The sequence below is a fragment of the Zerene cesonia genome, chromosome 29 (assembly GCF_012273895.1).
Source record: "Zerene cesonia ecotype Mississippi chromosome 29, Zerene_cesonia_1.1, whole genome shotgun sequence".
In the NCBI taxonomy this organism is placed as follows: Eukaryota; Metazoa; Arthropoda; class Insecta; order Lepidoptera; family Pieridae; genus Zerene; species Zerene cesonia.
This window is the reverse complement of record NC_052130.1, coordinates 2,453,538-2,468,907: the sequence shown is the minus strand read 5'-3', so window position 1 is coordinate 2,468,907 and position 15,370 is coordinate 2,453,538. Positions and strand designations below refer to the sequence as shown.

The 15,370-nt window shown below is 32.0% G+C and overlaps 3 protein-coding genes across 6 annotated transcripts; 1 reads left to right on the top strand and 2 right to left on the bottom strand.

Annotated features, from left to right (window-relative positions):
* Positions 1-6,221: 6,221 nt before the first annotated feature.
* LOC119837812 (slit homolog 3 protein-like) lies at positions 6,222-7,986 on the bottom strand. Of its 3 annotated transcripts, none has more exons than XM_038363578.1 (2): positions 7,841-7,986; positions 6,222-7,771 (listed from the first exon to the last, which is right to left on the bottom strand). In XM_038363578.1, the coding sequence occupies exon 2, from the start codon at positions 7,767-7,769 to the stop codon at positions 6,507-6,509; it is 1,263 nt and encodes a 420-aa protein (XP_038219506.1). In that variant the 5' UTR covers positions 7,770-7,771; positions 7,841-7,986; the 3' UTR covers positions 6,222-6,506. The 3 variants fall into 3 exon arrangements, with proteins under 3 accessions (XP_038219506.1, XP_038219508.1, XP_038219507.1); XM_038363580.1 differs by having other exon boundaries at positions 6,222-7,785; positions 7,854-7,985; XM_038363579.1 differs by having other exon boundaries at positions 7,854-7,984.
* A 497-nt stretch (positions 7,987-8,483) lies between these two features.
* LOC119837858 lies at positions 8,484-9,562 on the bottom strand. Its single transcript, XM_038363635.1, has one exon. The coding sequence runs from the start codon at positions 9,379-9,381 to the stop codon at positions 8,620-8,622; it is 762 nt and encodes a 253-aa protein (XP_038219563.1). The 5' UTR covers positions 9,382-9,562; the 3' UTR covers positions 8,484-8,619.
* A 3,608-nt stretch (positions 9,563-13,170) lies between these two features.
* On the top strand, positions 13,171-14,499 carry LOC119837966. 2 transcript variants are annotated; one of them, XM_038363767.1, is made up of 3 exons: positions 13,171-13,440; positions 13,566-13,976; positions 14,187-14,499. In XM_038363767.1, the coding sequence occupies exons 1-3, from the start codon at positions 13,228-13,230 to the stop codon at positions 14,319-14,321; spliced, it is 759 nt and encodes a 252-aa protein (XP_038219695.1). In that variant the 5' UTR covers positions 13,171-13,227; the 3' UTR covers positions 14,322-14,499. The 2 variants fall into 2 exon arrangements, with proteins under 2 accessions (XP_038219695.1, XP_038219693.1); XM_038363765.1 differs by having other exon boundaries at positions 14,178-14,499.
* Positions 14,500-15,370: the final 871 nt, after the last annotated feature.

Here is a 15,370-nt window from a genome sequence, read left to right as displayed (position 1 = left end):
AACATAATGTTCGGTTTTTTATCACAAAATTATAAGACATATCTTATATACGTATCATTTACTATATAAGGACTTGTTTTTAATTACTTTTAATAAATAATTTTAATAATAAATAAAAAAATTTAATAAATTTAGGAGTAGTAAAATTTAATTCAGTTAAATTTTGCGACTAACAACATAGCGACTAGAAAATGTTTTCGTTTGCGTTTCTTCTATAAGAGTGCTATATTCCTACCTATTTGTAAAGAACGCATCTAGACACCTAGACAGTCCTACGATTATCTCTGCTGCCCCATGAAGTGTCTTTTTGTCTCCAAGAATGTCAATTCAGGGTCTCGTCCTCTTTACCCCTTTTAGATCGTCCTCTTTGCCCAACATATTATATATACTAACGGTCCCTAAAAATAGGTCATATCATGCACTATCATATCATGTGCTGCTGTTTATATCTTTAAAAATCTCTTATAATCTCTAAAATCGCAAACACAATCCAAAGATCTTCAAATTAATACGGAAGAGTGCACGCTTCTGTTTTAGTGTATTTCAAGATGACTGTTTATACCAGTCTTTACAAAGTGCCCAATACCTATCCTAAAAGCAGGTGAACTCACGGCGAAAGCTTGTAAAGAAACATCATTACATCTGTTCCATTGTCATTAGCCACATGCTCGATTCATTTCACTCAATAAAAAACGTTTCCGTAAAAATGAGAGTCGGAGCACGAGCCAATTTTTTCATCTCCTTTCCATCTCTATAAAGTTTGAACTATGAACAATTGATCAAATTAAGAAAAAGTATTTCGATAGTGAAGAAACATGTGGATAATCCAGTTAAATTATTATATCAAGATGTCTACAGTCTACACTGTAAGCACGATGAATTGTAAATACTAGATAATGTCAATTAAACTTTTTTCATCACATTTACAGTGTAGATAATTTTTGTCACGATTCTAGTATATTTATCTACTGGGCGATTATTTTTGTTTCAATTACTTTAAACAAGAATACTTAATTATCCTTATTCCAGTAAATTGCATTTTGTAATAACTATGAAAATCATTAAATAATTAAATAATCTCAAATAACTACGATTATATATCTTTGTAACACCATTATCCTACTAATATTATAAATACGAAAGTTTGTAAGGATGTGTGTGTGTTTGTTGCTCTTTCACGCAAACACCACTGACCTGACAGTTGGACAACTGGAATAAAATATAGGCTACTTTTTTTATCCCGATATTCCTACGGGATACGGACTTACGCGAGTGAAACCGAAGGGCGCAGCTAGTAAATTATAAAATTGAAACGTCTATTGAATAACTTTGAACACCCAGTTATTCTGTTTATTCTATAAATAATTTGTACACATACACATTGTTTCGTTTTAATCAAAAAACTATTTTATTTTATTTTGAGATGAGCCTTATCCATAGCATGTCATTGCAGACGACGACCGCGGAAGTGGCCGCAGTATGCCGCCTCTTCCTGTCTTTTACCTTTTTGCCAAATTGAGCGAAGTTTTTTAAATTTTTTCACATACAATTAGGACGTAAGAACGTAGGGCTCGTGCCAATGTCAGCTGTCGGCTGTCAGACCAACTTTTGCTATTATCTGTGGCGAATCAAGTCTATAGTTTTTTTATGAGGACATTTAATATGATTATAAATAAATATTTAAATTTTAAATTAATCTCTTGAATTTCAGTTCAGTTTTATTTATCAGTAACGAAATACTGTTAAGTTTTGGCTTTATTTTTCATTATATTGGGCTTCACCTTCCCTTGTTCAATATGTACATTGTTATTTATCTAAATAATACTCACAGAAAAATAAGATATATAAGAAACTAGAGATGATAGAAGAAACTAGATAAATAAGAAACACAGAAAAACAGAGATAAATTTTATTATATTATATAAATGACTACTTATGAAGTTAAAAGATAATGTTAACTTCAAATGACAATAGTTATTAGCTGTAAAAGAATAAAGTAATGTTGATCTTATAACTCATTTAATTGTAAAGTTGTTTATAGTATTGTAAAGTGTCATCAAATTAGGCCTTAGAATAATTCCATTGTTGTATGTTAAGTATTCCAAAATACGCCCCATATATTATCACCTAGCTTCCTCAAAATAATTGTTGTATTATATATAGAATATACATTTCCGCATAAAATATAAAGGGTGCATGTGAGTAACAGATTATTTATAAAATAAATTCCTTAACAGGCGTTACAATGTTTTTACGTACGTAGCTGTATTAACAGTTCTTTTTATTAAAAGCAAAATACATATTTAGCATAAAAATTTAAATAGGAACAAAGCGATTGTTTTATAAATAATGTTTGTTTTTGCCCACAATATTTACTTGTACATGTAAGTTGTATTTAGGTGCGTTGCGAAAGCATTATCTGAAATAGTTGTGTGAAAGACCTGTGGAACAGATTCCTAGTTCTCCTCGGAAATTAGACATTTACTATATATACATAGTTTAAACGTCAAAATACTACAAAAAAAAAACATATAAAATAGAAAAGAAATACTTAATGATTCTTAATTTTAAATTAGTAATTACAATAATATTTTTTACATTTTCAATGCACCTTCTCGTAATCACATTTTGTATTATTTAACTTTATAGGCATAAAAATACTCTTTTTTTGCAAAAAAATACTATAATATTCGTCATTAAATTTACTCATTTACAGAAATTTTAAATTATGCCTAATGATTATGTTTTTTCATATAAACTTTTACAAGTGTTTATATAAACTCATAAATTTTTAATACGAACTAAACGTTCCTATAAGTATTTATTTGTGTTTTATGTATCTTACGTATTGAGTTTCTTTTTCCCAATAGCAACTTTGAATACATTTATTTAAATAGGTAGTTTTATGCATATATCAAATTGCGAACTACTTATATATATATATATTGCAACTATTAACTAAACGCCCGAACAGCTGCGTCATAAAAATTCTTCTACCGCAATTTATCCTAATTAGTTTTACACAAAACTTAGACAATTTTATAACCAATATGAGACCGCACTGGGCAGCAAAAAAAAATATTCAACACGTGCATGAAATTTATAAAATCAACATCTGCGAAATCGATGTTTTTTACGTGAATTTCTTTTGCGTTTAAAAAACTTGGGGTGGTTTTTTGAGAGATCGCATATCGCCGAGTTTCCGTACGCGTACGCAGTTATTTAGAATTAGATTCTATAGGATGCTGAGAAAGGAATAAAATAGAACAAATTAATATAACTAACTTAACTTTGTGTTTATAATTTACTAGCTGTTCGCCCCGGCTTCGCCCGTGGTACATATATAGTCTATGTTACTCGTGGATAATGTAGCTTTCGAATGGTGAAAGAATTTTTAAAATCGGTCCAGTAGTTTTTGAGCCTATTCATTACAACCAAACAAACAAAGTTTTCCTCTTTATAATATTAGTGTAGATACTGACCGCAATTTTGATTACATATCTATATTAATATTATAAAGCTGAAGAGTTTGTTTGTTCGTTTGTTTGAACGCACTAATCTGAGGAACTACTGGTCCGATTTGAAAAAATTTTACAGTGTTAGATAGCCCATTTAATGAGGAAGGCTATAGGCTATATATGTACAACGGGCCAAGCCGGACCGGACCCTTGCGGTCAAATATAAAAATTATTTGAAGGGAACGTTCTCAACGATATTTATTTTATAAAGGATATAAAGCAGTTATCAACATAAAAGATTATAGCTCCTTTGTTATACAATACTGTAAGTATTAAAAGATAATTTATTAATGTTTATGGATGTGACACTTACGCTTTTCAAGGTGACCTTACTGTTTTTTAAAATTGTTTAAACAGTATTAAGGGAATTTATATACAATTAACTTTCCGCCCACGTCTTCGCATGTGTGGCCAAAGAAAAAGATCCCGGGGCATTAATTTCCAAGAAACAAACTATTCCTTGTCCTTTATCGAGTCTTTTCTAGGTCTATACTGAATTTCGTCCCAATCGGTTTAATGGTTTAGGCGTAAAGAAGAGACAGAAAGACAGACAGAACTACTATCGCATTTAAAATATTTGTAGGGATACGGATATTTTAATTAAATTAATATTGAATTGACCCTTTTGATAATAAATTAAATAATTTAGATATCTTTAACAAAAAAAATTGCTTATATAATAGAAAAAAAAATTAAAAAACATAGCCTAACTACGTCACGAGGGGCTATAAACAGTATCGATGTTTTAAGAGCAGCCTGTATATATGTGGAGTTTTGATAACTCAGGTAAGCGAAACTTTTTTCTAATAAAATGATTCCTCAAAAGCCTTAATTATCAGGCACGAGATCGCAGTTTTTTATCCCACCGAGCCTCTTCCAGACCATTTGGCAGAAACATTTCTTTTGTATTATTAAAAAATATGTCCGAAATATAAATAACAAAAGCGTATACTGCGTTCAAAAATAGTATAAAACAATGTCGCTTTCTCTGTCCCCATGTCCCTATGTATGCTTAAGTCTGTTAAACTACGCAAGGGATTTTGGTGGGGGTTTTTTAATAGACAGAGTGATTCTAGACAAAGGTTTATGTGTATAATAACATTTATTAAACTACTTCGAATTAACGCGTGCGAAGCTGCGGCCAAAAGCTAGTATAAACTAGCTGCGTCACACGGTTTCACCCGCGGCCGAACCCACAGGCAAGTTTATATAGCTCATGTCTTATTCTGACGTACAAGCTATATTGTAAAGTTCCATATAAATCAAGCAGTTTTTTCGTGAAAGAGGATCCAATCGTTCTTAATAACTTTCGCATTTATAATACTTCGAAGTATTCAATTAGATAAAGGAACTACCTACATAATAAAGTTAATAAAATTTTCTAAATACGAACACACATTGTGGTCTTAAGATTCTTCAATTTGGACGTTTCCACTTGTTTGTATTATATTCCTATCTCTATATCTCGTGCCTCGAGAAAAACTACAGAATTAAACTGATTGGCGAGAAGTCGCACTGTTGTTTTGCCTTATCTTCATTTCACCTTATGTTTTATCATAAATCAGAATAAGTTTAATAGTTAAATACATACCTCAATAATTTATTATATATAGAGTGTAGGTCTTGTCTTTGAGTCGTCTTGAATTGTTTTAATCGTTGCACATTAAAATTGAATTTGTAGATTATAAAAATAACGAATTATTATTATTTTCTGTGATCGGATACATACAGCCACTGATAATTGATGCCACACATGTCGTTTCTTTTTACAAAAAAGGGACGTGACATGTCACCTACCTGATGCATTCCGGGAATACTTGCGAAATCATAAATTTTGATTCATCCGTATTTTTAAAAATGTCCAATCAATTAACGTACTCCAATTAAACAAATATTATTTATTTTATATTAAAGTTGCATAAAGTATGCTACAAATAAAAAATGTTTATAAAAAAATGGAAAAAATTACAATAGAAAATACAGCTCCCGATAAAATAACAAAACTACGTAAATATAAGAAATTATGAACAATAGTATAAATTTCCATATTTTGAGAAATGGATCCAACATAAATAAGCTTAAGTTTATTTAGTCCGTGATAATACTTATCCCATTCATATCTTATTTCGTCCATGATATTTATTTAGCCTTTGAATATATACTAGGTACTTTGGGGAAAAGTAGAGCATGTGGGATTTCTACGCACTAAAACCTCATTGGCGGCCAAACTCAAAGCATAATAGCAGGGATCCTGGGATCTCCTATGGAACGCCTCAGGATCATGTATGTACTAGGTACCTACCTTCATACTGTATTTACCATTTAAATATTAGGTATTATTTTCCAAACTTACACGAAAAAATATTTAACCAACACGATATATTTTAAATGTGATGTTTAAACAGAAATTAAGTATAAAAAAATCCCGTGTTAAATTATATTATTGCATCTGTTATTATTTGTCATTTTTCCATTTTTGATTGATCAATTTAAATCGACTGTATTTAACAAATTAAAAAAAGAATCCAAATATCTTAAGCAGTTTTTGAGCTTATCGGTTACAAACATAAAAATTACAAACCAAAACAAAGAAATGCAAATAATTTTTCAAAACCACCACTGGAAAATTACAGTATGTAATATAAATTAAATAACATTTTTATTTGAACCAATTTATTCATATTATGTTTAATTGTACGCACAATTTGTAGGGTTTTTTTTAAAAACATGTTTAAAATTACAGCATATCATATTTTTACTGTATCTGTATAAAGATGTATGTAATCATGTGAAGTGTAGTAAAAATTTATCCGTACCGACACCTATCGGTACCAATTCGAACTAAAAGTAAAGATCTACTCAATAATCACTGCTTTCAAATGAACAGACCAACCATATAAAAGTTCCTTTATTTAACGATAGATGGCTCTTATATTAATCAGGCAATGATATGTTCAAATTGCAATATACGATAAAAAATAATTTATTCTAATTGTTTATTTCGCTAACATGTAAGTTTAAGAACTCTTTACTATATTCAAAATGTCTTTGACAATTGTTTTTATCCGAAACCACACACACTGGATGCTTTCCATCGTATTTTGCAGTGTTGTATATTATTTCATACTTTTTCACTTCATTAATGATATCTCTCAAGCAAGAACATTGCCAGGGATTATCATTGAAATAAAACTTCGTCAATATTGCACCGGAATTCCTTAATTCCAAACAAAAATTGTCCTGTAGATATGTGAATTGATTATTTGATAAATTTAAATTCCTCACCTTAGTCCCACGAAAGGCATTAACAGGCACATATTCTATCAAATTGTGGGACATATCAATATTCGATAGTGCTGGTATATTTTGAAATAAAGTTTCAGGAATAACCTTTAATAGATTATTTCTTAAATCAATACTCCTTAAATTGTTCAGCGATTTAAAGGAGTTCTCTTCAACATTTTCTATATGATTCCCACTTAAATCCAGTGTTAACAATGTTGACATATTACTAAAATGGGAATTTTTTACTTCCTTTAAAAGATTACCGGATAAATGAAGATTTTTCAGTACTTTAAAACTCCTTACGATGATAAACTCTGGAATCTCTTCAAGTTCACATTCCTCCAATTTGAGTGTTTGTAATTCAGAAACTGCATGCAGTAAATCAGCATTGGCATTATTCATATTGTTTCTGGAGAAACTCAAATATTTAATTTTCCGGCTACGATCGAATAGATATGGATCAACATTGTCTCCAACCAAAGAGTTGCTCGAGAGGTCCAGATGTTCTAATTTCCTTAACGGATCAAAAACTCCCAATACCAATGTGTCTATTCTATTTGAACTAACATCTAGATTAATTAAATTCGGTTTCTGATCAAACAGGCCCAATGGAAATGTTTTTAAATAATTGTAGGAGAGATTTAAATGCGTCAGTGCTCTGAAACCATCTAATACGCCTAGCTTTAATGTAGTGATCGTATTTTTAGATAGATCAAGATGCCTGAGCGCTGGCAGTCGATTGAACGCTTCAAAATCCACGTCACTTATCCTACAAGCACTTAGAATTATTGACGTTGTTTTATTATTGTCTGATACTATACCCCGTGTTAGTATCAACTCGCTATAATTACCAGGAGAACATACGAGTTTATTGATCTCTAAGACAGAATTGATGCATATTGGCGTAGCTTCGATATAATAAAATAAAATTGATAATACACTGAATGTATATAGTGATACTGCCATATCTGAAACACAAGAGCTAAGAATAACTATCAATTAAATAAAGATTGCATTTATTCCGCCATAATACGTACCAATGAAACTCACTGTCTCTATAAAAATAATACGTATATGTTCAATTCAAATAGCCATACTTGAATTTCAATAATTTCGAAAAGTAATCAATGTTTATATTATTTTCACTTGTAACCGTGTGTAGTAGTTTGTATCGTATCTTCGTACCGACTAAATGATGGAACGTAAATACATACCCGCTAAAGCAAAAGCCGGTTTTTCCTTGATTTAAATCTGTCTCGATTTTATATTCGTCATTGATAACGTTATTCCTTACAATGCAGTAAACATGTATTTAAAACATTACATGATTTTACAATTTTATATGAGCAATAAAATAAAACTACACAAAAAGGATTTTTTTAATTATGTCATCATTAAAAATATATTTCATCACAATGTAAGATATGGATCATAATTATAAAACGGCGCCTTTTAAATTGAGAAATTTTGGCTTTTAATAAATAGTTATAATATAATGTCATAGTCTAAAATAATAATTTATACAAAATCAATTAAAACACCCACTAACGCCAACATTCCTATTTGCCTACATAATTACAAAAAACCTTCGAAAACAAATCATGTTTACAATATTATAAATAAAAGGTGTAGTGTAATGAAGAATCAATTTAAATATAATTAACCTATTTTAAAAAGATATACAGATATAAAAAAGGAAATAATATCATCTATACTTATAAAATCTTCTATGTTGCAATATCCTTGTATACTAGAATGAATCTTTGTATATGATAAAAAATCAAACACACTTTAATTGCGTCACATTTAAGTTCATTTAGTTAGTGATGTCACTTTTGTTATCCACAGTATCAATAGACTGTTCATCATTGGGCGTATATCTTATACGATTGTCCCTAAGACTCATTAAATTCGACGCTTCTTCAGCATTATTTGTTAAATTTCTTGATAAATCTAATTCACTTCTCAATTGCTGTATCGATTGTATCACTTCACTTTGAAAATTTATATGTAATTTGTATAATTGTTCTGAATGTTCTTTTTCACGTCTTAATTCATTCTTTAAATGCGTTTCTTTATATTTCTCAAATTCACTCATTATTCTTACCTTAGACTCATACGTATGTTGTACCATGGAGACTAATCTAAACAATTTTTCAATAACTTTTTCTTTAACTTCTTTGGAAATGTTAGGATCGGATTCCAAATCAGATTTTGCATCAAGCGCTAGATCATTTGCTGAAGAAGGAAATCCCAAAAGTGATTTAGACCCATTGCTGTTATTATTTTTACTAGATGGAACGATTTCTTCTTTTGGTTTTTCCTTTTCAATTTTCTTTGTGGTGAAAGCGCCGTGTGAAACAACTTCAGTAAACACCCCAGAACTAGGTTTATTCGACTGATATTCTGCCGCTTTTTTATTAACTTTTTGCGTCAGCTCGTCTGTTTTTTCTTTTTGCTTCTCATAATTGGTTTTCTGAAGTACTTCTTCGTGGACCACCGTCTTTTTATCCTCTTTATCTTGTTTGAAAGGGCTGCCTGTCCTCTTACTGAAATTAGTGACGGATAGCTTGGACATTTCGTTACCTTTTATGGAATTGTATGAAAGTATAGAAAGCACTGGACTAATTTTTAAGACACTGACATAACTCTGACTACGCAGTATGATGGTTGAAGACTGAACGGTTCATGTTGGCTGAATGGCGGCAGCCTCGCCATATGAGTAAAGGTTTCGCTCCTTAGTTTTGGATTGTGTGCGCTTCCTAGGCGTGGCAATGAATTTATGATTACGAAGCCTCGGGTTTGCGTAGGCCTCATTGCAGTTTGCATTGAATTTTGTTGACGTCGTGCGGTATTTAGTAATGTTTGCTTAGCAAATGCTCTGAGATATTAAGAGATGATGTAATCATTTATCATTTTTCTTAAACGCATGATTATCGTTTCAACTAACGTATTTAATATAGAGTGTTAATGAGGTTAAAAATGTTTAATTAATTAATGTAAAATTACATAAAATTATTATTGTTAGAAATTAGATTTTATGCTTTTTTTAACCTTACAAATAGCAGAGAAATCATTACATGTAAGGTATGATTATTGCATAAAATCGAATCACTTATTCATTTAATTTCTCAATCAAGTGAAGCTATTAATTAGGGCGTACTTTTTCTTATTTATACTTTTTTAAGCTTCTATTATTCAGTGATCATTAGACGACTTATCAAAATTATACAATTATAAAACAATAATGTTGATCATATGCTTATAGCACATCACGAATATATGTGAAGGGTCGGCGTCATCAGCAAACAATTTATTCACCTGTTAGAATGTTTAATATCATAGACTGGTAACAGAGAGAGGGGATTGAGTTTGAAACAATGACTCGTAAAATTACAATTGTAAACATAAAGGTCTAACAAATTTACAGATATTGTAAGGCTTTCTTATTTGAACATCAAAAATTTAAACTCCCCTATTTAAAGTTTCTTCAGCAAATTTAATCAACATACAGAGTTTACACTAGTTGTTTGTTCTCAGATTAAAGGAGATCTTTTTAATCATACGTTTCAGCCTTTTTGGTAATGCGATGAAAAATTATTCAATAAGTCATCGTTCGTATTTTTAATTAGTGATGAAATGTTCTAAAATACTGTTTCGCTACATTAAATAACATAATCTATGAATATGAAAATATAATATATGAATAGTTATTTTATTCATCAAGAATTTTTTTTATTATTAGCGTCTCCAGAATTCGTTCATTCAAAAAGATATTCGGTGTAGTATACTTAAAGTATTTTTGTAGACATAAATGTCACCTAATTATTGATTTTACAGAAATAGTGCTGCATGTTTTATAGTATGAATTCATATTAAGATAAATATAATTATACCTCGTCATTAATACTTTGTCGTGATCTAAATTTATTAAGAAACTAAAGATGTTCTAAAAGATCATATACGTTTAAATTAAGGTGCCGTTTTTTTTCAAATACACGTTAAAACAGTGACGAAAGCGAACTAAGGCATAAACCATGTATCACAGAAGTTCACTCACTGCAAAATATGTGGGACGATGTCTAGTTTAGTATAATATACAATGGTATATGACCTAAATATGTTCTATGTGCCGATAATATAATTCCGATACATAGCTCGCTCACACTATGTATGCATACTAATAATACTATCGAGTGGTTCCGCATAGGTGAAAGTGACATTACAATTCCCATCGTTAATTAGGCTTTAATGTGTTTACGAATAGATATTTTTTTCATACAATTTTTCACTTGAGTCACTGTGGTTATAATAACATTACCATTAACACATAAACGATTAGTGATTTGGGTCGGGTGATGAATGATTCTTTTTTTAACTTTAAAATATATACATACTCCGTACTAGTATTTACTATCATTATAAATGTGAAACCTTGTCTGATTGTTAATTTCGCGTCGCAACAGGGTAACTTTATGCTATATGATCTGTCTGTAGACAGATAGGAGACCTTTGACTGAATTGAGCATCGCGGGCAATATCAATCAAACTTATATTATAAAACTGAAACTTTGTTTCTTTGGATGTTTTTCCGTCAATCATGCTGAAACTGCAGAGCGCATTTTGGTGAAATTTCGTATACAGACAGGGAATGAGTTGACTTTTTATCCCGATGTTTCCTGTTTTATCCCAAGGGTAAATGCTCCCGCACTTGGGATAATACAGGAATCTTAATATCCGGGCGAAGCCGGGAACAAAAGCCAATGTATTACATAAGGCAATGCATTACAATTTATTTAATAAGTAATATAATGTTTCAGTCAATATATATTCTTTGTTTAGTGTAATTAATTACATTGTATTTGCTTGTCCCTTTAGTGCCTTCGTAGTTTAATTGATCTGCTATTTGTAGATTCCAATGGACTTTTACCTAACCTCTCTAGAGGGTTGCAATTTTGCAGTCACTCACGTTTTATTATAATAATGAATACCTAGATTATAATCATGTTATCATAACTAGAATTAGATTTAAACTCATCACATCACAATTTTAACTTGCACATATATAATTTTCCTTATAATTACATGTGCTTTCTGCCTACAACTTTTTCCGAAGAGTAAAATGAAATTTCATGAGCGTCCCGTTTTATAGACTTTCTCGACAAATGATGTTCTAACCTTTTGAACCTTCCCAGCACATTAACGATCTTAATAATGCATTTCCATGAATGCATCAAAACGGAATTATCAAAATAATCCCAACCATTCTCGAGTTTTAACGAGACTAGTGAACAGCAATTGATATCAAATACATAGATCTATATTTCATCTTTTCTACTACGCTTTTACCAATTTTTAAGCTTTCACCACATATTAACTTACTATCTTTATATAAACCCTTACTTATATTATAAATGCGAATGTTTTTTTTTTCTTTTTTTTGTCTTTGTTTCACTTCGCAATGGAGCTTTTTTCTTATATGATTTTTATGCCTGGAGATATTCATGAGGCTAGAGGTAAAGGTACTTTATAACAAGGAAAAACATCTCACTCCCATAGAATTTTTCTTTGAAAACACAATCGAAGCCGCGAACGCCTAGCAAATCATTTACTATCTAAAACACAGGCAATACATATTTATTTTTAAATTAATTATTTTAAAAATAATAATAACCAAGCACGCAATACAACAATTATTCTAGAATCTTAATCGAGATATAAATAGCCATATATCTACAGCCAAGGAATTAATTGTTAAAGTTAGTATTTTCTAACAAGAAAAGTACGAAAGATTTTTCTAGTTTTAAAAAATTACACATTAAAAAGTACATATATAAAACGTCTGTTTTAACAAAACCTTCAATAAATCCGTTTGTGTACACCTGGGATAAACAGTATTACCAGTGATATTATCTCCAAAGCGACAAGTTCAATGATAGGACTTCGCGATTACGCATGCAACCCGCGCCCGCCATGTGTCCGCACCTCCATAACAAACACCTTACCACCACACATAATCTCTCTTGCTTTCACCCGAAGAAAAGTCCATTGAACAGACAAGGACAAAAGAATTGGATCAAGTATCCACCAAATCAGGGTACGGTGTCACAAACAACAGAAAAGGCGTCTTGAATCATCCACTTCTAAAACGACATCGACCAAAACAAACGCGTAACAACTTAAGCCGTTTCAGAACTGACTAATCAAAGAGGATTCGTATCAAATAGCTTTCCCTTACACTTCGATCCTGCACGTGCCAAAAGATCGTAAGTACGCAATTGACTGATACCCGGCATGACAATATGTACCGGAACTACAGGCTCTGTGCTGAATTTGAAATAGCTGTATAAAAACAGCTGGGTCCTTGTCGAAACCATCACAATCTCATCAACCGTCGTCCAGTGAACACTAGGAATTAAACAAAATGGCTTCCATGAAAGTGGTGTGCATAGTTATAGCCTTATTCGGGAGTGCTGTCGCTCAGCCCTCGAAGCATGGCTTCTGGAAGGGAACGCCAATGGATGGCATGGTTGAGGAAATGAGATCCGGCTGCGCAGAAGGATCTGACCCAGCTGCTTGCATCAAATACAAGGTCATGTCCTTGTTGGATAGCATCTTCAAGAAAGACACTTTCCAGGTATAAACTTTTTCTTTAAACGTTAATAAAATATCTTGTTTCTATTTTTTCGCAAGACAATTAACATTAGCTTTTTAATGCAGAAATCATTTCTACAATTGAAACTAAATTGCCATATTTTACAGATCTCTGAAGCCGTCGAAGTGACAAAGAACGGAGCCGGCAATGACGAAACAGCCCGCTCCAACGGCGACTTTCTCGACACCATTGAAAACTACATCCAATCCCACGACGTCACCTTCCAACTGCCCATCGCTGACACCAAGATCACCGTGAGCCCAAGGAACCTCGACAATGACGAACTGAGCCTCAATATTAAGTTCAACAAGGAAGGAGCCCGCGCCGTCGGAGAGGCTCGCAAAGCCAAGCTCAAGAAGATCATCGTTCCCATCCTAGTGTTCGTCCTCCTTAAGGCCATGACCCTCATTCCTCTGGCCATCGGAGTCCTCGGATTGAAAGCCTGGAACGCCCTGCAACTGTCCTTCTTCTCTTTCGTCGTCTCCGTAGCTTTGGCCATCTTCCAACTCTGCAAGAAGGTGAGTTTATCGCAACAATTTGTTTATTAAAATCCCAATATATTCTCAATATCAATTGCAATACTTGAAGCACAATTCAAAGCACTTAGCACAAAGATATACCTACTGCAAAGCACCCTTTACACATGCACTCGTCTATATATACTTATATTTATCGCTGACTAACCTATTTAGTAAATCTATCATCGATTAACATTATAGTTTACCCAGATTGCGGCCGACAACTCCCACCCCCAGATCGCCGCTCACGGCCCGTGGGACGCCGCCTACGCTGCCACTCGCCACAGGAGAGACGCTGAACCTCAAGAGCTCGCCCAGGAACTCGCTTACAACGCCTACCATTAAGCACCGAGCAAGGAAAGCAGGACCTTGTCCACCTCATTTCCTCTACGACAAGCACTGCTTTCCGCCACCGACCTGATACCGAATTGTACCAGATTCCCGTTGTTCTTAGATTCCATCTAGAATAACGGCTCAAACCAAATAGGTTGAAAAACCACGAGTGTAAATACTGTGTAATTTATTTATTTAATTGTGTGCGTGATTGTGACGAGTGAATGTTATTTATTGTTATAATAAATCATTGATTAAACTGCTGTTATTTTATTACCTTTACGATTTTTACATTAAGGAATGATGACTTTCATTAGAAACTAAAGTGTTGTGTGCGACGACACCTGAATGATAAAAAAGCAATAGAAAGTTTTCGACTATTTCTTATTTAGATATTCCAAACGTACACTTGTTGTTGTGCTTCTTTTCTTTAGAACTTAAGTACCTTTAATAATAAGATGTATAGCTAACTTTTTTCAAAACCCGTTTCATATAAGGATAAAAAGGAGGAAACTTGCAACATTTAACAAATAAAAGTACCTACTTTCAGGGAATACCTACGCGGCTACATTAACAAAAGTTTCATTTAACGTTAAATATGGCCGCTAACATAATATTTATGTAGAACAGATTTTAATTTATTTTATTAAACATAAAACGGAAGATTTTCTTGAAATATCTATAAATATTATAGACGCGTAATAACGCGTTGTATGGCAATTAATAATTCCCACAATGTATTAATTAATACGGTGGATCCTCAAGGTCACTTGAGTTCGAGATCAAACCTACACACTAAAGTAAATGCATATTCCGAGTGATGGTTTCATACGTGTTCTTATAAGATATACTAGCTGTGACCCGCGGTTGAAACCGCGTAAGTCCGTATCCCGTAGGAATATCGGTATAAAAAGTGCCTATGTGTTATTTTAGTAGTCCAGCTATCAAACATATAACAAAATAGTATTATTATTTATTATTTTGTCGCTTATCAATATTTAACCTTAACACATACAATTTAAAGAAGAAGTTATCCGAAATGCTGCAAACATTGGATTACG

What these genes read in the sequence shown, in the direction of transcription:
- LOC119837812 (XM_038363578.1), bottom strand. Translation starts at nt 7,769, where the DNA reads ATGGCAGTATCACTATATACATTCAGTGTATTATCAATTTTATTTTAT.
- LOC119837858 (XM_038363635.1), bottom strand. Translation starts at nt 9,381, where the DNA reads ATGTCCAAGCTATCCGTCACTAATTTCAGTAAGAGGACAGGCAGCCCT.
- LOC119837966 (XM_038363765.1), top strand. Translation starts at nt 13,228, where the DNA reads ATGGCTTCCATGAAAGTGGTGTGCATAGTTATAGCCTTATTCGGGAGT. An exon ending in TCAAGAAAGACACTTTCCAG is followed by an intron (nt 13,441 to 13,565) that starts GTATAAACTTTT and finishes CATATTTTACAG; the next exon opens with ATCTCTGAAGCCGTCGAAGT. An exon ending in TCTTCCAACTCTGCAAGAAG is followed by an intron (nt 13,977 to 14,177) that starts GTGAGTTTATCG and finishes TTAACATTATAG; the next exon opens with TTTACCCAGATTGCGGCCGA.